We start from the raw sequence: 26,268 nt of genomic DNA on the forward strand, positions 1-26,268 counted from the left end.
ACTCCCCACCACTGCACCTAGGACCGTGTGAACTCTGACACGCTGAGTGGCCCCAAGGGGACTCAAGAGTCCCCATCAGGCTGCCCTCAACCCTTGCCCTCCTAGAACCTCCACCAACTGCACCCCAAAGAGCGAGTCCCCAGCTCTGGCCCGGGAAGTAGATGCCACACAAGGACACCGCCGCGTAACAACTTGGAAGGAAATCCTTGAAATCATTTATTTGACGCACAGTCGATGCAGACGCTCTACCGTACAAAAGTTGGAAGCTGCAACAGGCCTAGTGCCAGAGGCAGTGCATGAACGTGTAAACAAAAACAAAAGGAAAATGCCACTTCTGTGTGATTGGGGAGCAAATCAGAGTGGGCTGGGGCCTGGGCCCTAGATTACATTCACAGCGCAGGGGAAGTGCAAATGAACGGGATGTTAGGGCGGAGGGCCACCCCGGGGTCCTTACCTCCCCAGGAGGCTGCGGGCATTGCACTGACTTGACCTTAACCTCAGAGAGGCGGGTTAGAGCCAGAACTGAGTTAGTGCACAGACATCCTCCAGTCTGGGGAGCAGGGGAATCCCGGAGGTAAAGTGGGCTCACAGATGATGGGCCATGCCCAGCCTCTCCCTCCCCCATCTCCTCTCCCTCCAGACCCAACGGGCAAGATCATCCCACCCCTGGGACCTCTGTGCCGTTCAGGGAGAGGGACCCCAGCCTGAGGAACCAGCCCCCCAAATCCAGAGTATGGAGAACCCGGAGAAGTGTATTTTTCTCACAGCCCTCACCCTGGACAGGGGCAAAACCTTAAAATAAAGTGTTAAGGCAATAAATAAAACATCCCAGCTTGGGTGAAACATGGTAAGAGAAGTGAGTATGCAGGGCTGACAGAAACCCTTCGATGTGGGGACAAAGGACTTGGAACAGGTGCTGTCTGCCTCTATCTGTAGGACCAGCCGAGAGGCAGGTCTCATGCCGCTGAATGACTCCATCCAGCAGAAGACTGAGTGCTGGGAAGTTTCTTGTCCTAGTAAGGGCCGGGGAGCTGATCCAGTCCCCCCCTTCCGACCTCCCCCAGTGTGGTCCCGGGGCCCCTCGCGCCTGGGGCCACCACCAATGGCAGCACAGGTGATAAGCCTGAAATGACTCCAGGTCAGAGCCTCCAGCTCCAGGAAGTGGGTGGGCGCAGGAGGGCAAGCCCCGCCTCCTGTCTTTGGTGGCAGCAAAAGTGGGAGGAGAAATGACAGGCTATGGCAGGGAGAAGGAATGTCAGGGACAATGTCCTGGTTTGGTGCTTGGGTCTGTCAAGTGCCTGGTCTCTGCCCAGATATGCGCACAGGGAAGCAGGCCTTCCTCTGTCCCCCCTCCCAATGGCCCCAGCCTGCGGCCCACCAGGGTGCCCGCAGCCCCACTCTGCGGCCCCCACCCTCCCTCTCAGGAGCTGCGAACTCGGGTAGTGGCAGCAGTCAAGACCGGCCAGCCAATGTGCCTCGATTCTGAGACCTTCCAGTCCAGATTCCTTGTAGTTCAGGACCTCAGTGACCTTCACCACAGAGCCGACCCCCACCTTTCACTTCCACCTTCCAAGCCACACTCGTCAGCAGCCACAGGGTGGTGGGCGGCTTTGGAGTCCCACACCCAGGGCATGCCAGCTCCGCCTGCCCCAACCCTCCTTACACCTTCCCTTCTCTCTCACCACCTTCTCCCTCAGGCTCCCCTGGCCACTGGTCCAGCCCTGCTTCCCCAGGGTCAGCTTAGGGCAGTCAGGTGGGCCCCTAGGGGCTCCATCCCTCTCCAAGGAAGTCTGCTCCCAGCCTTGGGGGTTCCCAGATGATGGGGGGCAGGGCAAGGTTAGGGGCAACTGCCCTTGGGCATCACGGCCTGGGCTCTGCTGCTGCTGATGGCCACAGATGCCAGGCCCTTGGATGCCAACCCCAAGGAGGGAGGAGGTGCCTTTTCTACCATCACCCATGTGGGCGAGGTCCTGACAGCCCCCGTCCCCAGCCTGTACCCGCACTACTGCAGCTCCTCTGGGGGGCCATTCTCTCGGGGCAGCACACCGTTCAGGCCAACACTGCTGGCCCCCGGCGCCCCCAGGTAGCCAAGCAGGATCTCACTGCGGCGCCGGGACAGCTGCAGGATGTCGTCTGCCAGCGCTGGCACCGACGTGTAGCGCACGTTGTCCAGGTCAAACATGTCCCTCAGGTACTGCACGATCTGGTGCTGGGATACAGAGCTGGCATGAGGCCTGTCGCCCACTGACAGCCTCCAGACCCTCCCAAGCCCTCCCCTTGACCACTGGGCCCCTGACTGGCTCTTCTGTCCCCAGGCTCGGGCCCTCTGGGGCCTCCTCAGAGCCACTGGGCCAGCTCCCAGGGCAGGGGGCAGCCCAAGCTCTCTCCAGGAACCCTGCTGGCCCTTTCCTGGGGAGCAGGCCCAGGCCCTTACCCCACTCCGGGCACATTCCAGGGCCCCAGTCCCAAGGGCCATGGCAGGCAGCAGCCAGGTGCCCCTGCTTACCTTGAAGAAAGCACAGACTTCGGCGAGCTGGGGCTTGGGTCCAAGGAAGCCAAAGGCCAAGACGGGGCTCACATGCTCCGATACGGAGTAGAAATGGGAAATGAAGCCATCAGGCACCTGTTAGGGCGGCAAGGCTGAGGCTGGTCATCTCTGAGAGCTGGGCTTGAGAGGGAGACCTGGTCCACTGGGTAACCCTGGGCAGGTGACTGGGGAAGGCCGCGTTTTCACCTCTGCAGAATGGGGTAACCTCAAGGACTGCTCAGGGAGGGGCCTGGGATGAGCTCAGCACAGGAAGTGCCCAGAGTGTGTGGTGACGGCAGCTGGTATCAGCTGGGCAGCACAGCACAGCTGGCAAAGAGGACAACAGACTGAAGCCTGGACAGGCAGCCAGCTGCCACCGGGAGTACAGATAACGGCAGCCCGACGTGGACGGTCTGCTCTACCTGCTCCTGGAGTAACCCACGCCACCCACACACCCCTAGCAAGCCAGCTGCCATGCCTGCCTGTGCCCTTCCTCCCTGTAAGGATGCCCTTTCCTCGCTCTGCTGGGCCCTGCAGGTGAGATGAAAATGCTCGGGTCAAGGGAGAGGGACTGGCAGGACAGATGGCCAGTGCTATGACAGAAGCCAAAAGGGGCACCAGGCCTGGGGGCTGCGCAAGGCTTCCCTGCACCAGCCCCACTCTTCTGCCCGCCCGCCCGGGGCCAGCACACCCGAATGGAAGGTCAGCGAAGCTGGCGCCACACCCAGAGCCCCCACACAGCACCACTGGGTCCCCGCCAGGTCACTCACCATCAGCAGCCTCCTCTTGGCTTTGAGGACTGACCAGCAAGCAGTGGCCAGGGCCTAAGTCAAAGACAGGACCCAATGGGTGCCAGAACAACAGGTGGGGCCGGCAGCCACCCCCACACCTGGGACTAGCCCTGGCCCCCAGCAGGGAGACAGGGCTGGGTGCCCGAGCTCTATTTCCCTCCCCCAGTTAGGAATCAGGTACACCTAAATCTGAAGTTGACTCTAACGCTTATCCCTGCAGGCCCCTGGACTAGCCACTGAGCATCGCTGGGCCTCAGTTTCCTGATCTGCAGAGCGGCTGTGAGCCAGCACTCCATCTCATTCGCGGTTGTGGAATCCACGGTGACTGCCAAGAAACAGCCCGTGAAGACCAGCCCCGCCTGCTCCAGACCCCCCTTGGCCACCTACATGAATTCTTGAGTGGCATGCCTGCCCCACAGGGGCCCTGAGCTCAGTGTTCTCCTGCTGTTCCTCTTCTTTCCCATATTTTAACTTGATTTAATAGGATGTATTAAAATTTAATAGCATTACACGAGCACAGAATGAGCAGAATTGAGTGAGTGAAACCACAGTGAGGAAGGCACGCACACAGGACACAGGTTTGACCATCTAGAGCAACGGGGTCCCTGAGCTTCCCCAGGCTAGGGGAGGCTACCAGTGGGGTGGCTGCTGTCTGATGGGTAGGGGGCCCAGCCTCAGTACCCAAAACCAAGAATGGAGGGAATCAGAGCCCAGGCCAAAGTGTGGGGTCATGTGAGTGTGTTGGGAGTGGGGGCAGGCACCTACTGTCTCCTTGAAGCTGTCTGACAGCCAGCGGTTCCTCAGGACAGCGAGAACAGAGGATGGGGGGTTCTCCAGGTCCTCAAAGGCGTCCATGAGGATAAAGTCCAGCACGATGTCAAAGAAACTCATGCACACCACCTGCAAGGGACAGGCTGCCCTAAGGCCAGGGGCCCGAGCTGCAGGGCCACTAACCAGATGTGTAGAATGAGGCCAGAGGGGGCCAGGGCCATCTGTTGAGGGCCACATAGATAAGGAGACACTGCTCTGCAATGGGCTGGAGCCATCTCTCCGCGGCCTGGGCCTAGGGCAGGACAGACACTAGGGGCTTGTAACAGTGATGGAGCTGTCTCAGAACCGGAATCAAGGCTGAACTCAGTAATGGCCCCCCTTCCTGCTCAGGGTCTCAGGTACGTAGCACGAACAGACTCACCCCTCGGCCTTCCAGCTCCAGCCGCGTGCTGGCCCAGGTCTCCGGCCGCAGGGCATAGCTCAGCATCTCCTCATAGCTCTCCAGGAAGCCTTTGGGGCTCTGTGGGGAGAAGCGCAGTTGGCTCTGGTCAGGGAAGACGCCCCAGAACCCAGATGGGCTAGATCCACAGGGACAGGCTGGCCCGCAGATGGGGACATGCCACAGCAGGGTCAGGGCCAATCCTTGAGCAGCAGCCATGGAGAAAATGAGACAAGAAGGGTCCCTTGTCCAGCTCAATGTACCTCTGCAGAAAGCAGGGTGTTCCAGGACAGATCCAACGCCAGGTGCTCAGCGACGTCGCAGACCAGCTCCTTCCTGAGCACCTACTGCCTTCTAGGAGGTGTGCACACACTACAGTAGGAGTTCACTTTGGGAGGACGGGTGAGGACATGAGGTTGAGTCAGGCAGCCAAAATCCAAAGCGCTATGACCCTGAGCCTCATTGGTGAAATGGGAGAAGCTACAGCCCCACACTCAGGGTTTTCTGGGTGAGTCTCTGAGCTCATGCACGTAACACAATCAGCCTAGTGCCTGGACCTCAGCAATAAATAGTGTATAAGACTGCGGCGGCTGCTCCTAAAGCTGTCAGCACACAGGACGCACTTCACTCTCTGGGGCTGGGAGCTTTAGCTGGGGCACAATTTGCAGGTGTGGATGTGCATTTATGGATGTGGACAGCTAGGACGTGCCAGGAACTGATGTGATAGGGATCAACTCATTTAATTTGTACGATCCTATGAGGGGCATTCTGGTACTAACACCCACTTTACAGATAAGAACACTGAGGTTCCAGGAGATCAGTGACGTGTCCCAGAGCCAGTTAGGGTGGAACTGACACAGAGCAGCATAGACAGGCTGATGCTATTTATACAGAACCATGGGCGGAGGAGGCGCCAGACCAGTGTTCCCCAAAATGTGTGGGTTGGAGCTCACCGAGTAATAAGGAGAACAAGGCAACCCATAGGCAGAACGTGGATGGATGGGCCATGCTGAGCAGGGGGAACCGAAGAGCCTCTGGGTAAGGGCCTATGGGATGAGTCGGGTGAAGCCACCCGAGGGAAAGAGTTGGCTGGTGGGGACTCAGAAGACAGGTGACCAAGGCAGGGGGGAGGGGAGGGACGGGAGCTTCCATATAATGATACATGTTCCATTTCCTAACCTGGGCACCAGGTACACAGCAGTTCAACTTTTCATTCATTAAACCCCACAGTTAGCCTGACTAGGTGGTGGCGCAGTGGATAGAGCATCAGACTGGGATGCCGAGGACCCAGGTTCGAGACCCCGAGGTCGCCAGCTTGAGCGCGGGCTCATCCAGTTTGAGCAAAGCTCACCAGCTTGGACCCGAGGTCTCTGGCTCAAGCAAGGGGTTACTCGGTCTGCTGAAGGCCCGTAGTCAAGGCACATATGAGAAAGCAATCAATGAACAACTAAGGTGTTGCGATGAAAAACTGATGATTGATGCTTGTCATTTCTCTCTGTTCCTGTCTGTCTGTCCCTAGCTTTCCCTCTCTCTGACTCTCTCTCTGTCCCTGTAAAAAAAATAAAAAAATAGAACCCCACAGTTACGTTTCTATACTCTCATATGTACATCTTACAGTCGAGTTGCTAACGAAGACTCGAGAAACAGTGCGCCAGGCACGGAGGGATCCGTGTGTGCAAAGGCCCCAGTCGGAGAAAGTGAGAGGGGCCCAGAAGCCTGGGCCCTTCAGTGTGCACAGGGCAAAGTGCCGATGTGGCCGGCCCCGGTCTCCACACCAAGGGCAGCGGGAGCGTGGGACGGTGCTAAGCAGCTGGGTGACAAGATCAGAGGTGGCTTTAGAACCATGACTGGCATGTGAGGAGAAAGGACTGGGGGGAAGAGGCAGGTTCGAAAGCTTTACTCAAACCCATTAAAGAGAAGACACACAAGTGGCCAATAGACATGGAAATGTATGCAACCTCATTAATTATCAAAGAAACATCAAGCACGAATAAAATAAAGATTAAAAGATGATTAATAGCCTGACCAGGCGGTGGTGCAGTGGATAGAGCGTCGGACTGGGATGCGGAGGACCCAGGTTCGAGACCCGGAGGTCGCCAGCTTGAGCACGGGCTCATCTGGTTTGAGCAAAAGCTCACCAGCTTGGACCCAAGGTCGCTGGCTCCAGCAAGGGGTTACTTGGTCTGCTGAAGGCCCGCGGTCAAGGCACGTATGAGAAAGCAATCAATGAACAACTAAGGTGTCGCAACGAAACACTAATGATCGATGCTTCTCATTTCTCTCTGTTCCTGTCTGTCTGTCCCTAGCTTTCCCTCTCTCTGACTCTCTCTCTATCTCTGTTAAAAAAAAAAAAAAAAAAAAAAAAGATGACTAATATCTAGTACTGGCCAGGAAGTAAGGAGACACTCTTACACTGCTGGTGGGGACACTGACCAGATCTGCCAGCTTTTTCAATGCCCTGGTGTTGCCATGTCTAGGGCTTTGCCCCACAGAACACCTCACAGGTACCTAGAGAGACCTGTAAGAGACTGATTATAATGGTGGTGTCTGTGACCATGAAAAACCAGGCACAAACCAAACGGCCATCCATCGGTGAACTGGCGAAGCCACAGCCAGGCCCCCACCAGGATGTGACAATTCGCCAACATGCCTGCACAGACTGACACGGAAACATGAGCAAGACACACGCCTACACAGCAAAGTAAAGCTGCACGACAGTCCGCGGGGCAAACCCGAGCCCTGGAAATTAGGGGTCACAGCCATGAAACTGAGTAGAGCACATATCAGACCGTGAGCAGGGGTGCCCCCAGCAGGGAGGGTTCGGGGAGGCCTTCTGTGCTTTGTATTTCACAGCTGGTGAAATTTGTGGAACTGTGTTATATTGTAATCAGAAATAAAAAGCAATACAGATCCATATTTTTCAAAATCAGCACGGGAAAAAGCACCCTTTCCCAGCTCTCCTACAGGATCAAGTCCGAATTCCTCAGCTGGACTCAGACAGGGCTTTTCTTTTTTCTTCACAGAATCAATTAAAAGCTTTTTAAAAAACAAAAATAAAATAAGGCGAGGGAGGAGAAAAACTTGAGAGGAGAGCCCGCACCCCAGCTACCTTCTCGGCCTTGGTCATTAGTCCCGTCACCATCTGCCGGCCGACCTCCCCGAAGAAACGCTGGTTCCTCTGGTCCACCAGAAGGCCCTGGGGAGCAAGGGTGCCCGGTGAGCTCCGGGCTGGCAGCCCGCAGCCAGGAAGAGGGCAGCGCGATGCGGTGAGCAGGTGCCCCATCTGCACAGAGCCCATGCCGTGCGGGAGCAGGCCCAGCAGGGGCCCCGCCCGCCACTGTGCTCCCCAAGCCTCCAGCACCACACCCACCTCAAACGCCTGCCGCACACAATGCAGCTTGGCCAGGAAGTCCTGGTCACTGTAGCAGCCCAGCAGCTCTGTCCTGAGGGAAAGCACAGACAGTCACCCCACTGGGCTTCAGCCGGCGATGCCCCCGTGGGGTTCTGGGCGGAGCCCCAGGTGGCCCTGCATCGGCCTGGCAGTGTGACTTTGGGCAGGTGTCTGCCCCTCTCTAGGTCTCAGTCTCTTCCAAACCAGAAGAAGAGGTGTTACTGCCTGACCTGTGGTGGTGCAGTGGATAAGGCACCGACCAGGAAGGCTGAGGTCGCTGGTTCAAAGCCCCAGGCATGCCCAGTCAAGGCACCTATGAGAAGCAACCACAAATTGATGCTTCCCACTCCTCCTCCTGCCTTTCTCTCCTCTCTCTAAAACCAATAAATAAATAAGAAAAAAAAAAAAAAAAAAGAGGCATTGGATGCTTTCTGATGACATGTCAGTCCTTCAACAACCCTGGGCACAGCTATCACTGGGGGTCAGGCTGATCTTGGCCTCATTTAGGCCCCAATTAGCAAAGAACGGGAACGGACGACTGCCCCGACTTGGCTGCGCCCGCCCTGGCCACCCTGGACCGAGAGGGCTGCCCTTCGTCCCAATCACCGCAGCTTTAGCCGGGGCTCGCAACCATTTCAGCCAGTGAACTTTGAACACACAAACCTTAAATTTGGGCTCATAACCAAAAGCCAAGTTCTGAGTTTCATATGATACTGAAGGATTAATTTAAAACAAATAAGAAACCTAAATATACCAAAGAAAGGGTTGCATCAGGACCTGGGGCTGAGGAAGAAGGCCCCCAGTGTTTCTGTGGCAGGCCCTCTCTGAGAACTCAGAACGAGCATGAAATACTGTTACTTTATTAATCATATTAATTTGTCACTGTTAGCTCCAGACCTGCCTGTCTTGGTACTCAGGGCCACCCTGGGCCCTCTTCAGTGGGACAGGAGCTGTGGCCAGCTCATCGCGGCCCTCACAGGGCCTGGCCCAGCTGAGCCCTCCCCAGAGAGGGCTGGCTTCACCGGCCTGCCCTGCCCCCAGCCTCCCCCCCTCGCTCACCTGAGGGTCCGGCACAGCACCTTGCCCTCCTTCACCAGCTGCAGGGCATCCTCGTAGGCGGCGGCGGGCCTGGAGAGTAGAACTGGGTAGTCTCCGACCTGCAGGGACTCAAAGAGCTGGGGAGGGTGCGAGGAAGAGGAAGCGCACGTCACAGCCCGTGTCAACAGCACCCCGGGGGGAGGGCCGTGCCCAGAGAACACCCTAGGGGCCGACCTCTCAGAGGGGCTGTCAGAAGGCCTAGGTTCAAGTCCACTTCTGACCCTCAGTGCTCCTGCCCCCACAGGCTCTTCCCGGAGGGACCGTCTCCTGGACCCGGGCTCCTGTCCTCTAGCCCAGGCCAGGACGCCTGACACACATGCCATGGCAGGAGACTGATGCCAAGCCACACGCAGGTGGCACAGAAAGGGTGAGGTCAGCATGGGCTGGGGGCAGTGGGGACAGAGACCCCTGCCCTCACCCTCAGGACCCATGACCCCTGGATCTCAGGTCTTCCCGTCCCCAACAACTGCACGGGGTCCCCGGGAAGCAGCACTCGGTGACTGCCAAATCCTGCTCCTGTCGGAGGAAATGGCTGCACTTTCCCATGACCGTGCTCACCCCGGGGTCACACAGAAGCCCGGCCTTCACTCCACCCAGCCCACTGTGTCCATCCATCCATCTCCATGCGTCACCTCGGTGGCAGAGAAGAAGGAGTCCTCCGAGGTCAGGCTGTCCTCATCGTCTGCCCGCAGCCGCAGTGAGCCCTCGGTCAGGGGCAGCATGAGGGTCCGCTCTGTGAAGAGCAGGAAGGGAAGCGCTGAGCTGCGAGTCCTGAGAGCTCCGAGAGGGGGGCACGCACTCAGTGCCTAGAACACCCAGTTCCGGGCAGATGACGCAGAAACCGCGAAGCTCCTACTGACTGAGCCCTTGTGCGTGAAGACCCCGGGCCCGCTGCCTCAAATGAATGGCCTCCTTCAATCTTAAGACATTCTCAGAGGTGGACCCAGTTGGGTGTGGAAAGGAGACTGCTCAGGGGACCAGTCCACGGCCATGCAGCTGGACCCTGAGACCTGGTGGCCCCTGAGCTCTTCTGGGGCAGACTCTGCTGTGTTATGTGGCCCTGGGCAAGTCACCTCCCCTTTTCTGACAAGCGGAAACTGAGCCACTGATACCAAAGGGCTTGAGGAGCCCGCAGGCCACTTGATGCTCACATCCTTACTCACCTAAGGGCTGAGGGGGTCTAGGCCTTCAGGGCACTTAGGAAAGGCTTGTGAAACAAATAAGCAAAGCCACAACCCCAAAAGTCCCAGCAACCTTCTCTGCCCCATGCGGACACTGGAGGAAACGGGCCTCCTCTGACAGGCAAAGCCACTCCAAGAGACGCTGTGGGGAAATGTGTCGCCCTGGCCAGCCCTTGCTAAGACTGTGCCGTCTCTGGTAGAGCGGGAGCCGGACCTCAGGAGCCTACTGCCCCCGGGGCTGAGAGCACACAGGAAAGGCCCTGGGGGTTGTCGGCTCAGCGACAGGCTCTGGTACCCAGGAGCTGCCTCAGTGATAAACCCTACCTCTGCCCCGCTGGGCAGGGTACAGCAAGCCTTGTGTCATTGGTCCTTTAGCCTGCTCTGGGCTCATCTTGTGAGCCACCCCTTCCACCCACCCAGTGCCAGAAAGAAAAGACTCAAACCAAAGGCCTGAGACAGCCACCGGGCAGATGCTGACACAAGCCCAAGGCCTGCTCCCACAGGGATAGGGCCAGGGGCTCCCAGGGCCGCGTCCCAGCTCTGCCCCAGCCCGCCTCACATCAGGGAACACCTCTGCCCCTTCAGGGGCCTCAGCTTCCCCATCTGAGCAATAGATTAGGGGAGGTCTGAGGGCCCCAGGGATTCTCGTTTGCCTAACCCACCGAGGGAGTCATGCCCAGCTGTCTCGCTGCCTCTCCCACACTGCAGCCTGCCAGAGGCCCAGCTCACCCAGGTCCAGCAGCATGCTGTCAGATGGGAAGGTGGACCCAAACTCCTCCTGGAGGTGGTAGGCTCGGTGCAGCAGGGACTCCAGCTTCTCTGCAAACTCCCGCCGCTGAGACTCTGGCTATGGTTAAAACAGCGACCATCAAGCCCGGCTCTCCAAGTTCCCATGCCAGCGGCCCCTTCCCTCACCAACAATGGGGGTCCCAGCCCCTGGGGAGAGAGAAACAGGCTCTGGGGCCATGCAGCGAGAGCACAGGTAGACCTGAGCCACCCAATCCAAGAGCCACCAGCCACATGGAGCCAAGGAGCTCCTAAAATATGGCCATCTCAGCCTGACCTGTGGTGGCGCAGTGGATAACGCATCGACCTGGAAATGCTGAGGTCGCCGGTTCAAAACCCTGGGCTTGCCTGGTCAAGGCACATATGGGAGTTGATGCTTCCAGCTCCTCCCGCCTTCTCTCTCTCTCTCTCCCTCTCTCTCTCCTCTTTAAAAAAATGAATAAAGAAAAAAAAAAAATCCTTAAAAAAAAAAAAAAAATATGGCCATCTCAACTGAGATGCGCTCTAAGTACAAACACACACCGGATTTCAAACACTTAGTACCACATAAATAAATAATAAGTCACTTCAGCGACTGCTCATGTTGATTACATGTTGGAATAATAATATTTTGGATGCCTGACCAGGCGGTGGCGCAGTGGATAGAGCGTCAGACTGGGATGCAGAGGACCCAGGTTCGAGACCCCGAGGTCGCCAGCTTGAGTGCGGGCTCATCTGGTTTGAGCAAAAAGCCCACCAGCTTGAACCCAAGGTCGCTGGCTCCAGCAAGGGGTTACTCGGTCTGCTGAAGGCCCGCGGTCAAGGCACATATGAGAAAGCAATCGATGAACAACTAAAGTGTCGCAACGTGCATTGAAGAACTGATGATTGATGCTTCTCATGTCTCTCCGTTCCTGTCTGTCTGTCCCTAGCTATCTCTCTCTCTGACTCACTCTCTGTCTCTGTAAAAAATAAATAAAATTAAAAATAATAATAATAATAATATTTTGGATATACTAGCTTACCTAAAACATAGCACTGCCTGGCCTGTGGTGGTGCAGTGGATGGAGCATTGACCTGGAGCACTAAGATCACTGGTTCGAAACCCTGGGCTTGCCCAGTCAAGGGACATATGACAAGCAATCAACGAACAACTAAAGCAGGGGTTGGGAACCTTTTTGGCTGAGAGAGCCATGAACGCCACATACTTTAAAATGTAATTCCGTGAGAGCCATACAACGACCCCTGTACGTTACACATTATCCAATAAAAATTTGGTGTTGTCCCGGAGGACAGCTGTGATTGGCTCCAGCCACCCGCAACCATGAACATGAGCGGTAGGAAATGAATGGATTGTAATACATGAGAATGTTTTATATTTTTAACGTTATTTTTTTTTATTAAAGATTTGTCTGCAAGCCAGATGCAGCCATCAAAAGAGCCACATCTGGCTCACGAGCCATAGGTTCCCGACCTCTGAAGTGAAGCAACTAGGAGTTGATCCTTCTCGCTCCCCTTTCCTGTAAAACCAATAAATAAAATCTTTAAAATAAATAAATAAATAAATAAAATTAATCCATCTGTTTCCTTTTCATTTTTAATGTGGTTTCTAGAAACTTTTAACGAAGCTACGTGGCTTCCTACTGGCAGTGCTGCTCTAGACCAGGCTGATCTGGTTTAGACCTTGACCCCATTAGTTCTAAACTATGTGACCTGGGGCAAAACACTTCCCCATTTTGAGCCTTAGCTCCTCAGTCGCCCTAGCTGTCAACTGAGCTAACAGTGCCTACTTTCTAAGCTCCTAAGGAAACATGAACAAGATAAGGTATGCAAAGCACTGACCCATGGTGATGACCAGCGTCAGATACTATACTACTTATTGTACTTGCTGTTGTCACTGCTCTGAGAGCAGCCAGGAGCCTGGAAAGAGCCGTGTGCGCATGGGCAGGCGCTGGACCCAGACGCAGCAGCCTGTGGTCTCAGTGACCTCCAGGCCAGGGCCTGGGGAAGAAGGGCACACTGCTCCTCCGACCCCAGGCTCTTCTGGGCTGTGCCTGACCCAACTCTGTTTCCACAGAGGCTGCCAGATCCTTCACTTGCACGTAACCAGACCCCGGGGAGGAGACAAGGGCCGACTTGGGTCAAAGGCCACTGTGGAGAAACAGCTGGTAGAGTCAGAGGACAGAGTCATGATGGACATGGCTACCTTTCACTGAACACCTGACCTGGACCAGCCTCCTGGTACCCCCCAAAGGCAGGTTTTATTATGATCCCAGTTCACAGAGAAAACTCAAGAAGGGTAAGTGGCACGGCCCACCATCTAGAGCTGGGTCAAGCCAGAACTCAACCCCAGGTCACAGGAGCCCAGACCCACTGGCCACTCTGCTCAGTTCTCCCACAGGGCCAGACCCTGCTCCCCGTGGCCTGCAGACCGCTCTGGCTCAGATCTGCCAGCGGTCTCTATGAAGTAACCTAGGTCAGGTAATAGTTTCTTAGCTATGACACCAAAAGCAGCAATGACCAAAGAAATAAATAGAGATACTGAATTTCATCAAAATTAAAAACTTTTATATTTCAAAAATACCATAAAAAAAGTGAAAAGACAACCTACCGACCTGGGAGAAGATATTTGCAAATCATATCTCTGATAACAGACCGGTATCTAGACTATCTAAACAACTCTTACAAAAAGACAAGTGACTTAAAACTAAAGCAAATCACTGACCTGGAACACGGAGGTTGCCATTTCAAAACCCTAGGCTTGCCCGGTCAAAGCACATACCCGTTCTTCCCCCACTGCCTTTCTCTCTCTCTCTCTTCTTGCTAAAATCAATAAATAAAATAAAAAAGTAAAGCGAAGCATCTGAATAGAGATTTCTCCAAAGAAACTATAAAAATGGCCTGACCAGGCAGTGGTGTAGTGGATAGAGCATCGCCTTGGAACGCTACAGTCCCAGGTTCTAAACCGAGGTCGCCAGCTTGAGTGCGGGCTCTTCTGGCTTGAGCACAGACTCGCTAGTTTGAGCGTGGGGTCACCAGCTTGACTGCAGGATCATCCGCATGCTCCCAAAGTCGCAGGCTTCACTCCAAAGGTTGCTGACTTGAGCCCAAGGGCACTGGCTTGAGCAACCTTCAAGGCATGTATGAGAAGCAATCAAGGAACAACTAAAGTGATGCAACTTTAGCCTGACCTGTGGTGACCTGGAACACTGAGGTCGCTGGTTCAAAACCCTGGGCTTGCTGGTCAGAGCACATATGGGAGTTGATGCTTCCTGTTCCTCTCCCCTTCTCTTTCCCTTCTCTGTCTCTCTCTCTGTCTCCTCTCTAAAATGAATAAAAATCTTAAAAATAAATAAATAAATAAAATAAAGTGATGCAACTTTAGTTTGATGCTTCTCATTTCTATCCCTTCCTGTCTCTCTCAAAAAAACACACAAAAAAGTCAGATAATAACAAGTGTTGGGGAGGATGTGGAGAATCAGAGTCCTCGCACACTGCTGGGGATGTAAAAGGGTGTAGTTGTTTTTGAAAACAGTCTTGCAGTTCCTTAAAATGTTAAACTGAGTTACCATTTTACATAGCCACTGAATACATACCCAAGAGAATTCAAAATACCTGTCTGTGCAAAAACTTACACACAAATATCCATAACAGTATTATTCAAAAAGCCCCAAAATGGAAACAACACAAATGTCCATCGAGCGATGAATGAATAAAATGTGGTATATCTATACAATAGAATATTATTCAGCAATAAACAGAAACAAAGCTGCCTGACCAGGCGTTGGCGCAGTGGATAGGGCGTCGGATTGGGATGCAGAGGACCCAGGTTCGAGACCCCGAGGTCGCCAGCTTGAGAGTGGGCTCATCTGGTTTGAGCAAAGCTCACCAGCTTGGACCCAAGGTCGCTGGCTCCAGCAAGGGGTTACTTGGTCTGCTGTAGCCCCCGGTCAAGGCGCATATGAGAAAGCAATCAATGAACAACTAAGGAACCACAACTAAGAATTGATGGTTTTTGTTTTTTTTTTCATTTTTCTGAAACTGGAAACAGGGAGAGACAGTCAGACAGACTCCCGCATGCGCCCGACCGGGATCCACCCGGCACACCCACCATGGGGCGATGCTCTGCCCCTCCAGGGCGTCGCCATGTTACGACCAGAGCTACTCTAGCGCCTGAGGCAGCGGCCACAGAGCCATCCCCAGCGCCCGGGCCATCCTTGCTCCAATGGAGCCTTGGCTGCGGGAGGGGAAGAGAGAGACAGAGAGGAAAGCACGGCGGAGGGGTGGAGAAGCAAATGGGCGCTTCTCCTGTGTGCCCTGGCCGGGAATCGAACCCGGGTCCTCAGCACGCTAGGCCGACACTCTACCGCTGAGCCAACCGGCCAGGGCAAGAATTGATGTTTCTTATCTCTCTCCTTCCTATCTACCTGTCCCTATCTGTCCCTCTCTCTGACTCTATCTCTGTCTCTGCCACACACACACACAAAAAAAAAAGATTAAAAAAAAAAAGAAACAAAGCAGTGATCCATGTTACAACAAGAATGAACCTTGAAAATATTATATGAAAAGAGCCAGTCACAAAAGGCCACATATTGCCTGACTGGTGATGGCGTAGTGGATAGAGCATCAACCTGGGATGCTGAGGTTGCAGGTTCAAGACCCCGAGGTCCCTAGCTTGAGCAAGGGGTCACTGGCTTGGCTTGAGGCCACCTCCCCACCACTGTCAGAGCACGTATGAGAAGCAATCAATGAACAACTAAAGTGATGCAACTCTAAGTTAATGCTTCTCATCTCTCTTTCAAAAAAAAAAAAGGGCCACATATTATATAATTCCATTTGAAGAAACATCCAGAATAGGCAAATCTACAGAGACAAAAAGTAGATTAGTGGTTGCCTAGGGATATGGCTGGAGGAATAAGAGAGCAGGTATGACTACTAAAAATATGAGATTTCTTTTTGAGGTGATGAAAATGCTCTAAATTGTGATTGGATGATATATCCCTACATCTCTGTGAATATACTAAAAGCCACGGACTTCTATAATTTAAACTGACAAATTGTATGCTATGAGGATTCTATTTCAATAAACGTGTTAAAAACTATTTAGCAAAGAAAAATGCCTCGAGATACCAAGTGGTTTTGTCTGGATTAGAGTTCTGGGCATCAATAATACCAGTGACAAAGATCACTCGCTGAGCACCTACTATGGGCCAGGATCACACAGCTGGCACTGCTGTCCCACCAAGGGCACAGCACTCAGGGAGGTTGAGGGCCTTTGTCCACGTCAGATCAGAGCCTGAGCTCTTATTTTTCCCACTCTTTCCTATTTCTATAGTTTTCACTATTTTATAAGGAATACTTAATGTTTTCACAATAAGAACAATGAAAGTTCTATAGCGTTAAGATGTAGTATTAGCAATCAACACAATTTTGGAAGTAAAGCTCCTCCCTCCCTCTCCCTGCCCTAACACCCTCCATCACCTGCCCACAGAGAGGCACCTGGAGCAGCTGTGCCCTAGGGCGCTGAAGGCTTCCTTGAACCTCGGGCATTTCCCAACCTTTGTGTCCCACAACTAGGCAGTCATGCCTGTGTGACAGGCCTCCTCGCTAACTATCCCAGCTGGGGTGGAGGGCACGCACACCAACTCGTTACAAGCTGTGCCAGTCCTGCCCCCATCCTGCTGCTGCAAATCTGTTTCCCAGACTCCCAGCCAACAGAGGCATAGGTGGAGGAAAGAAGAGGGTAGGAGCAAAGGCAAAGAAACTCTTCCCCTCACCCTGCCTCACACCACAGCCCTGCCCCCCCATCCAAAGTGGGAACCGCCCCACTGGGCAGCCTCCGCTGGGCCTCGGGTCCATCTCCCAGGGACGGCCCTGGCGCCCGAGCTCCGGGCATACCCCTCAGGGGCTGGGACGTCTCAGCTGCTCTCCACCTGTGTTACCAGTCCCTGGGAGTGACTGCCCTACTTTTTCTATTTTGTTTTCTTAAAAAAAATCATTTATTACTTTTAAAGAGAATGAGAGCAAGGGAGAGGGAGGAACATGAATTTATTGTTCCACTTAGCTGTGCACTCACTGGTTGCTTCCTGTGTGTGCCCTGACCGGGATCAAACCTGCGACCTTGGTGCCTCAGAACAGTGCTCTAACCAACTGAGCTACCGGCCATGGGGACCACCCTTCTTTTTCAAAAACTGAAGTTGTTCCCATTTCCTGGCTAACCCCTGACTGATTCACCAGATGTTGTCAGTCTGCTCCCCAAAGAGATGCCCCCCCATTTGACCTCGCTCCAGCAAAGCATAGGAGCTCATAAGGGCTTTAAAAAAAAATACAGAAAAACATCAAGAATAAAACAGGCCTGACCTGCGGTGGCGCAGTGGATAAAGCATTGACCAGGAATACTGAGGTCACTGGTTAGAATCCCCGGGTTTGCCCGGTCAAAGCATATACAAGAAGCAACTACTACAACTTGATGCTTCCTGCTCCTCTCCCCTTCCCTTTCTCTCTCTAAAATCAATAAATAAAATCTTAAACAACAAAACAGAATAGAACAGAAACAGCCCACAACCCCACCACCTGTACAAAGCCTGCCCATAAGCATGTGCTCGGTGAGAACAGTCACAGTAACAGAAGGCTCTGAAAAGAACAGGAAGGTCCAGTGCAAGCCTTCTCCCCTCCCTGCAGACCGTCTCCTCGTAGATCACTGTTACCGATCTCCTGTGCACCCGCCGGAGGAAAGGAAACGCACTCACTGGCCAGCAGCTACCAATGGCTGCACAGACCGTCTCCTCGTAGATCACTGTTACCGATCTCCTGTGCACCCGCCGGAGGAAAGGAAACGCACTCACTGGCCAGCAGCTACCAATGGCTGCACAGACCGTCTCCTCGTAGATCACTGTTACCGATCTCCTGTGCACCCGCCGGAGGAAAGGAAACGCACTCACTGGCCAGCAGCTACCAATGGCTGCGCAGATGCGCGATGCAGCTTTTTAAAATGTACGCATGGCTTATATCCTACACGTCTATATCTTGCTTTTTATCACTTAATACATTGTGAAGATAGCAGCCTATCAGCCCTCATAACTTCCCTCGGCCTCTTAACTCTGTACAGTATTCCAGACCCGGCTGACGGGCAGTTAGTTTCCAGTGTTTCAAGTATTACAAAATAATGCTTCACTCACCGTCCATCCTAGAAAATATTATGTTTGGTGTACCTTTCACTTTATTTCTCTTTCCTGACATTGAAATAAAGGTTCACTGTAGAAAACCTGGACGATGCCCCCCCAAAGGTATAAAGGAAATACAAGACACAGGCTGTGTGATCCACTCAACTACACACACAGGCTACTTCGCACCAGCCCTGCAGGCATGTACAGTCGGGATCAGGTGAGCATCACTGAGGTTTCCTGAGCGACTGCCAAGTGCCAGGCGCGTGCTGAGCACATGATGCGCATGTTTGACTTGGCCGGACAGACATCCTGGTCAAGGGGAACCCTCGCGTCCGAGGGGCTGAATGGCTGGTTGGCAGAAGGTGGGCTGCATGGCTCCGTCCCAAAGTCTGGCTGCCCACCAACCTCCCCACAGCCAGGAGGTGGGGACCACCTACCTCAGACAGTGCCTCTGAAGCCGTCTCGGGGTTCCGGAGGCTGTCCCCCGGTGTGGGGGTGCTGCCACTGTCCCCCCTCTGCCCCACGCTCAGTGCCTGCTCCCATTTCTGCAGGGCCTCCTCAAACAGCTCCATGCCTGGGCGCGGGCCAGAAAGAAGGACAAGTCAGGCCGCCCGCAGAGGGCGAGCAGCCGAGCCCAGTGTCACTCAGGAGGGGCTCAGGAGAGCAGGAGGGCAGGACGGCCTCAGAGGACAGTAACAGGCAGGACCATTAGACGGGTCCTCATCACTTTTTTGAGGATGGTTAGTTTACAGGCCTCTATTCCCATCAGCTTTGTTCCTACAGGCTGTCCCCTGTCCAGAAATGGCTGGAAACCACTGGACAAGGGTTTAGGGGAAGGGATTTGCAAAGCAGCACCTGGAGAAGTGTCCTGGGCCTGGCCTGGCTCCTGGGAGGCCATTCCCCACCGCCCCAGCCAAGGAGAGCCTAAGCCACCTCCTAGCCAGTACCTTGTATGTAGAGGCTCTCGGCATTGCCATCGCTGGCGGTCACAGACTCCTCCGTTCCTCGGGCATCCCACGGTCCCGGGCAGGCGGCTGTGGGGCTGGATGAGTTCACTGCCACCATCTGGGTGCCAAGCAGTGCAAAACCCAAGGGCAAAGGTGAGGCCTTTGCAGACTCTCTGCAGGACCTGAGCCCCCCCCCCCACTGCCTGAGCACGTGCCACACATGCTCCCTCCAGATGCCATCCTGGAGCCAACCCAAGCACAGAGGCCACGTCCTCAGCAAAACTGCTGAAGCGAGAGGAAATACTGAGGCTAAGGCCCCATCCAGGACCCAGCAGCCTCCCACCAAACCGGCCCTGGGACCATTCCCTGCTCTGGGGCTCCACTACCAGCCAGGCAAGGAAGACTGAGGGAGCACCCAGCACATACAGGACGGCCAGGGCCCACTGTCGCCCACGCCTCCCTCCCGCATGAGTGGCCAACTGCCCCAACAGGCTGTGGGTTCCTCCAGAAAAAAAGCCATCTCTTGCTCACTCCTGGGTCCCCAGGGCAGGTCTGGCTTAGAGCAGGGGAGTGGTGCTGACTGAATGAGTTAATAACTAGATGAGTGAATGAGCCGAAGTCATTGCCCAGTGAAAATAACCTCCCTCTTATCTCTGGGTCCTTAGCATCTAGCAGAGACCCTAGCGCAAAGCAGGAGTTCACTCAGTGTCTAATGAATGAATGAGTGAATAAACTTCATAGGTAAGTATTTTCCCCAAAAGACCATTATCTTCTCTTCTGCGCACCTATCTACCTTTTTCCTACTTATGCCTGGCACTTAGTGACTGTTCAATGACCATCTCTGAAAGCCTGTACGAATGGGTAATGAGTGGATGAATGAATGAACAAATGAGTAGATGAATGAATGAACAAATAAACAAATGACTGAATTAAATCTCTACTGCCCGGCCCTGACCAGTTGGCTCAGTGGTACAGCGTCAGCCCGGCGTGTGGAAGTACCGGGTTTGATTCCCGGCCAGGGCACACAGGAGAAGCACCCATCTGCTTCTCCACCCCTCCCCCTCTCCTTCCTCTCTGTCTCTCTCTTCCCCTCCCGCAGCCGAGGCTCCATTGGAGCAAAGTTGGCCTGGGCACTGAGGATGGCTCCATGGCCTCTGCCTCAGGCACTAGAATGGCTCTAGCTGCAACGGAGCAACGCCCCAGATGGGCCAAGCATTGCCCCCTGGTAGGCATGCCGGGTGGATCCCAGTCAGGCACATCCAGGAGTCTGACTGCCTACCCACTTCTAATTTCGAAAAAATACAAAAAAAAAATCTCTACCCCCTCTTCCTACCGAAAGTCCCTGAGGGCAGAGACCTGAACCTGACAGTAAACAGGAACGGAGCCCTGAGGCCATGGCAGGGACCCTTCACTCCTCCCCTGTTCTCACCGAGGCCAAGCTGTGGGAGGAGCCCGAGTGCTTGCTGGGCTCGATGGAGGAGATGCCACTCAGGGTGTCGTTGCTCTTGCTACTGGGGCTCTGGACCCTCCGGCTGGAATAGCCTGTGAGGAACAGGAGAGTGGGGGTCATGCAGGCTTCTCACCCAGCCTTGGTACAGGCCCTCCTTCCCTCCGATGGCCCGCCCTCCCCCTCATCTGGAGCCTGTCCTGACCTGCTCAGTCAGGATGACAGCAGAGCCGTGCACTTCGCAGAGGGTGCTGGGCCTGCGCCACTCACTACTGTGTCCCTGTCACCAGCACAGGGCCAGAGGTCCGGCCACTTTCCCGGCTCCTCCTTCCTCTGCTTGCCCTGTGCTGCTGGCTGAGTGACAGATTTGGAATTTTCCTCCTTCCAAACAAGGATTCAAGGCAACAGCTTTTTAAGATACACCAAATATGTATTTTTTAAAGTGAGAAAAGCAGAGAGGGAAAATCAGGTGAAGCCACAGAGGGGGTGACGGTATAGGGAAGGCAAACGAGGGCTGGTGACAAAGTGGCTCCTGGTTTCCTAGCGGCCAATGTGAAATGGAAACCCAGCAAGTCAGAATTTCTCAGGCCTTGTTCTAAACGAATGTAAAAACTTCTTTTTTTTATTTTTTACAGTGTAAAGATAAAACTTCCCGCCCTGGCCGGTTGGCTCAACGGTAGAGCGTTGGCCTGGCGTGCGGGGGACCCGGGTTCGATTCCTGGCCAGGGCACATAGGAGAAGCGCCCATTTGCTTCTCCACCCCCCCCCCCCTCCTCTCTGTCTCTCTCTTCTCCTCCCGCAGCCAAGGCTCCATTGGAGCAAAGATGGCCCGGGCGCTGGGGATGGCTCCTTGGCCTCTACCCCAGGCGCTAGAGTGGCTCTGGTTGTGGCAGAGCAACACCCCCTGGTGGGCAGAGCGTCCCCCCTGGTGGGCGTGCCGGGTGGATCCCGGTTGGGTGCATGCAGGAGTCTGTCTGACTATCTCTCCCCGTTTCCAGCTTCAGAAAAATACAAAAAAAAAAAAAAGATAAAACTTCCTTTTTGCAATGATAATTCACAATGAAAATTCATTTTCACACAAGGTCCCAGGTAATCCCAAAGGGTCCCCAGATAATGAGAACAACTGCCACCTACTGGACATATGCCGGGTGACATCACCCACCAAATCCTTAATTATGCCTCAGAGGAGAGGAGAGGAGAGGAGGTGCCACTGTAAATTCCGCTTCCCAGATAAGAAGAACTTGTAGACGGGATATCGCTAGCCCAAGTGACTAGGGCCCAGCTGGGACCTGTCTCCAGGTCAGGCCCTTTCCCACCACTCACACCTACCTTTCTTCACCGATGGGACCTTCCTGGCCATGAGGATGGGGAGGGGCACTGTGCCCAGATGCTCGCCTCCCATCTCGGGGCCGACCTGCTTCTTCCTCCGCCTTCGTCTCTTTAGCTGGTGGGCGGCCAGGGCCAAGGCCACAGTCCCTAGGGCCGTGGCAAAGAGGACCTTCCGCAGGCCTGGTGTCAACCGCAGCTGCGAGAATGCAGACTGCAGGAAAAGAGGGAGACAGCCAGTTATGCCTCCCCAGGAGAACTCCAACACATCGGGCACCTGGGAGATATTTGCGACGAGGAACAATGGAGAGGCAGCCACCTCAAGAGGAGACACCAGATGCCTGGACGGCAAAAATGGGGGCCCATTTTTCCCGATGCTGAGTGGCTCAGTGTTTCAGGGTCCAGAGTGGCTAGAGGGCAGGACCATGACCCACCCAATCTTTACCTGCCCAAAAGTTGTGTATAGGAACACAGGGATCTCCGCCACTGTCATGGCCAGGGCCTGGATCATGGACATGCCCTCAGTCCTTCGGAACGCCATGGCAGGACCCACACCCCAGGCAAGAGCCCTTGGGGCTGAGTGTTTCCAAGGAGAACGTCTTCAGCTGGTCGCTGGCTGGGTCCGAGGCACCATCCACGACCCAGAAAGACAGGAATGCACATACCAGAGGTTCCCTCCACAAGGCTAAAGAGACAGATGACCAAGTCAGACACAAGGACATGTGCACATAAACACAGAAAAATGCACACAAGAGTGCCCTGGGCAGTGCCCTCAGTTGGTTAGAGCATCCTCCCGATGTGCAACAGTTGCTAGCTAGTTCAATCCCAGGTCAGGGCACATACAGGAACAGATCGATGTTTCCATCTCTCTCTGCCTCCCTTCCTCTCTAAAACCAATCAATAAACTTTTCATTAAAAAAGTGCCCTGGGTACTGAGGCAGGAGCAAAGCCTCTATCTGGAATGCCAGGCCTGCAACCGAGCCCTAGCACCCACCAGCAGGAAGGCAGCCAAATACCCCCCAGACCCTCTGCCCACCATGAACCCTGAGAGCAGAAGGCAGTGTCTCTGGCATGCTGGCCCAAGAGCAGACCCAGGGACTGGGAGATGGATAGGTCACTCTCAAACCTCATGACAGCTTTGCTAAAACAAAATGCTCAGGTCTCTAAAAGGCTAGGCCCTTGACTAAGAATCATTATGGGGTTTTTCCCTCCCACAAAGCCAAGAATGTTTTACTTCCTGTGGACTGTATTATGAAAACAGCAGAGTATTTCCTGAAATAATAATAGCCACTACACATCTGTGTATATTTTGTGCTGAGTTGTTCACACACATTTCAATGATTGCAATTCTGTAAAGTAGATACTCTCTACCTGCCTCCCTCCACCCTCGTCAATTTCCAGTGAGAAAACTGAGGCTCACAGAGGCTGTCAGGAATCCAAAGTTACACAGCTGGTATGAGACAGAGTCAGAACCTGGACCAGAATCTCTCGGATTTTAGATTCTGTGTCACACAACCCTTTCGCTAAATTTGATACGGAGCAGAAAGTGGCAAGCCCCAGAAGAACCACAGACTACCGGGCCAACTTTCCCCTAGGGTCTTCTGAGACCCTTCCAGGGTACCCCACTGCCCATTCCAAGGGAGCGAATAAGTGGCTTAACTACAGCCAGCCCAGTCCCCAAGATCCCGCAGGGTGTCCCTCCACCACCACCACCAAAGCCAAGGATGCCTTCAAGGTCTCTCAGGAGCTCAAGTAGAAGGAATAGGCAGGCCAGGACAGATGCTGTCTACTCAGGACCGTGGCCAAAGTCACTAGACTAGCATAAGAAACATCTTATCCACAGTGAGTGGGAAGGAAGGACAATGCTATCAGTCTAACTCTGGGGCTGGGCTGTGAGAGGGTGCTGGCAGAGAAATGCTCTAGGGCTGAGGAAACTGTTATGTCAAGGGTAGGAAGCAACCTCTCAGGAGGCTACAAATTGAGCTGCGTGATTGCCAGGGGTCAAGGGCAGGGCTCATATCATAAGCCACTCCTCTCATCCCCTTCAGCTGCCGTTTCCCCAGAATTTACTGCAGGCCAGGCTGAGGACAGCTCTCCACAGAGGGCTCTGAGTCTAGTCACTCAGAGAACTCTCACGACAACAACTGCACATAATTAGAAAACTGAGGCTCTGAGAGGTAAGTGACCTGAGGTCACTAAGTAAGTGGCCATCCCGGGGTGTGACCTCAGCTCTGGGGGATCCCATGGGTATGGTGTCTGCTGAGCTGCCTGCTTCAACTGCCACCTCTCTCTCTGTGCCACACCTGAAGGACTTCTGGGTCCCCAAGTACAAAGCTCACATAGAGTAATAGAGATTGAGCCTGAACACATGCTCCCGGAGTGAGACAGGGCTGGGAGGCTGGATGTGTGTGCAGGAAAGTCGAGAGCAGCCTCTGCTGCCTCCACTGAGGGAAAGAGCAGCAGATGCGAGGTGACAACACCCGTCCCCAAGCCTGCTTCAGTCCAGGGAGGGATCCAGACCCAGCCTACTGTGCCCTTCCAACCCCCGGCACCACCAGGGTAGAAGCCCCCACAATGATGAGTCCATGGCAATGTCCCCACTCCATGGACACTTCCCCTCCTCTTTTTTTCTTTTTAAAAAAAAAATCTTATCCATTTTAGAGAGGAAAAAAAGAGAAACATCGATCCACTGCTCCACTTTTCCACTGACTGACTCCTGCATGTACCCTAACCGGGGATTGAAGCCATAACCCTGCCCAGGAACTGAACCCGCAATCCTGATCAGGGATCAAAGCCTCAACCCTGACACATCAGGACAACGCTTCAACCAACTGAGCCACCTGGCCAGGACTCCTCGGGCACTCACCTCTCCCGCCCTATAACCTTGGGGAGTACCTACTCATTCCACCCTCACCATGGCATTAAACACGCTCAGCCTGGACGCCCACACTTTCCCCCTGGGCACCTCCTCCCTTGCCCTACGAGCCCATTAATGACTCTGAACTTAGCAATCCCACTTTCCGCCCTGACCTCAGCAACAACCCTGACCCAGGCACACCCTTCAACCGCTCTCGGCCGTCTCAGTTCGTTCTACCCTGGGCACGTCACCAGGCCGAGCGGGCCGGGCACTGGGCACTGCTCACTGGACCTCCGCAATAGCCCCGTCTTCGGAATCTGCTCACTCCATCCCGGATCCCTCCTGCAGCAGCCCTGGCCAGGCCCCCGACCCTCTTGCCCCGACCCCCGGCATATCCTTGAGGGTCCTTCACGTCCCACTGGCGCCGCCCACAGCCGGCACACCTGCTCCTTCCAAACCCGGTACTTTCCCAGCTCTGCTCCGATGCCCACAACGTTCCAAGCCCAGGCATCTCCTCACTGACCGGGTACCTTTCGTTCCACCTCTCGCGCCGCCCACAGTCAGGTACCTGTTCATTCCAACCCAGGCCCTCTTTCTAGTACGACGGGGCCCGGACACCTGCATCACTACCCAGTAACCCGCGCAGGCTCGGCTCCCGCCCACTGCAAGTTTCCGTCCGGGGCCCTGCCACGCCGCCCGACCGTCTGGCGGGCTCAGCTCGGGCGCCACTCACCCGGTATCCCATAGCTGCAAAGGGCAGCGTCTCCTTCCCCGGCGTCCGCGCAACCAACCTCTCGGCCGCTGGGGGCGTGGCCTTACGCAAGGACCCCCCCCCCTTTGGCCAATGAGCGTCTCTGAACCTTTCCGCGCCAGCCTGTGGCCAATAGGGCTTGTCACGTGACCAACTTAATCTCAACTCTCCTTCTCCGCCTCCTCAGTGTCCTCTGTACGGTTGAGGCACGGAAGTGATCTTTTCTCTCCTATGATTGGCCAGAGGGATTAGATTGACACGGAAGGCTGGTTGAGCCAGGCGGTGCCGCTCTTAAAGGGACTGAGGGAATCAATAAGGTTTCAGAGGGGCTTTGTAGAACGAGCCCACGTGTTTGACTACCTTTGAGTCCCCACAAGGACAAGTCCTTCCTGCCCTGCAAGCGCCCATTTTCAGATGCTACCGCCTCTGACATCCCACTGCATCTTTTTTTTTTTTAATGTTTAGAGAGAGGCGGGGGAAAGAGAGAAAGAAACATTAAGGTGACCAACTTTTTACAATGAAAAAGAGGACAAAAATAAATTGAAGAAAACAATATGGTAAATAAAAGAAACATTTTATTAATTGCAACAATAATACACGATAATATGATAAATGCATATCATTATAATATGATAAATGCATATTACATTTGTAATATTTTATATTGTAATTATGCTTACATGCCTATTAATTTTTAATAATAATTGTAAGAAAAAAGTACTCATTTAGATAATATTACCTAAATGAGTACGTTTCCATTAAATGAATATTTTTGTCAATGCATCATCTTGTAACAATATATTGGAAATAT

The 26,268-nt window shown here is 54.0% G+C and overlaps 1 protein-coding gene across 2 annotated transcripts; it reads right to left on the reverse strand.

The window, feature by feature from the left end:
• Positions 1 to 185: 185 nt before the first annotated feature.
• On the reverse strand, positions 186 to 25,515 carry MIGA2 (mitoguardin 2). Of its 2 annotated transcripts, none has more exons than XM_066255985.1 (16): positions 25,440 to 25,515; positions 22,295 to 22,534; positions 21,853 to 22,063; positions 20,506 to 20,618; positions 19,077 to 19,194; positions 18,567 to 18,703; positions 10,928 to 11,045; positions 9,650 to 9,750; positions 8,979 to 9,094; positions 7,899 to 7,971; positions 7,638 to 7,724; positions 4,511 to 4,609; positions 4,084 to 4,218; positions 3,298 to 3,351; positions 2,507 to 2,623; positions 186 to 2,209 (listed from the first exon to the last, which is right to left on the reverse strand). In XM_066255985.1, the coding sequence occupies exons 2-16, from the start codon at positions 22,388 to 22,390 to the stop codon at positions 2,003 to 2,005; spliced, it is 1,782 nt and encodes a 593-aa protein (XP_066112082.1). In that variant the 5' UTR covers positions 22,391 to 22,534; positions 25,440 to 25,515; the 3' UTR covers positions 186 to 2,002. The 2 variants fall into 2 exon arrangements, with proteins under 2 accessions (XP_066112082.1, XP_066112083.1); XM_066255986.1 differs by lacking the exon at positions 25,440 to 25,515 and adding an exon at positions 25,337 to 25,432.
• Between the last annotated feature and the right edge of the window lie 753 nt (positions 25,516 to 26,268).

This window comes from Saccopteryx bilineata, chromosome 2 (genome assembly GCF_036850765.1).
Source record: "Saccopteryx bilineata isolate mSacBil1 chromosome 2, mSacBil1_pri_phased_curated, whole genome shotgun sequence".
Lineage (NCBI taxonomy): Eukaryota > Metazoa > Chordata > Mammalia > Chiroptera > Emballonuridae > Saccopteryx > Saccopteryx bilineata.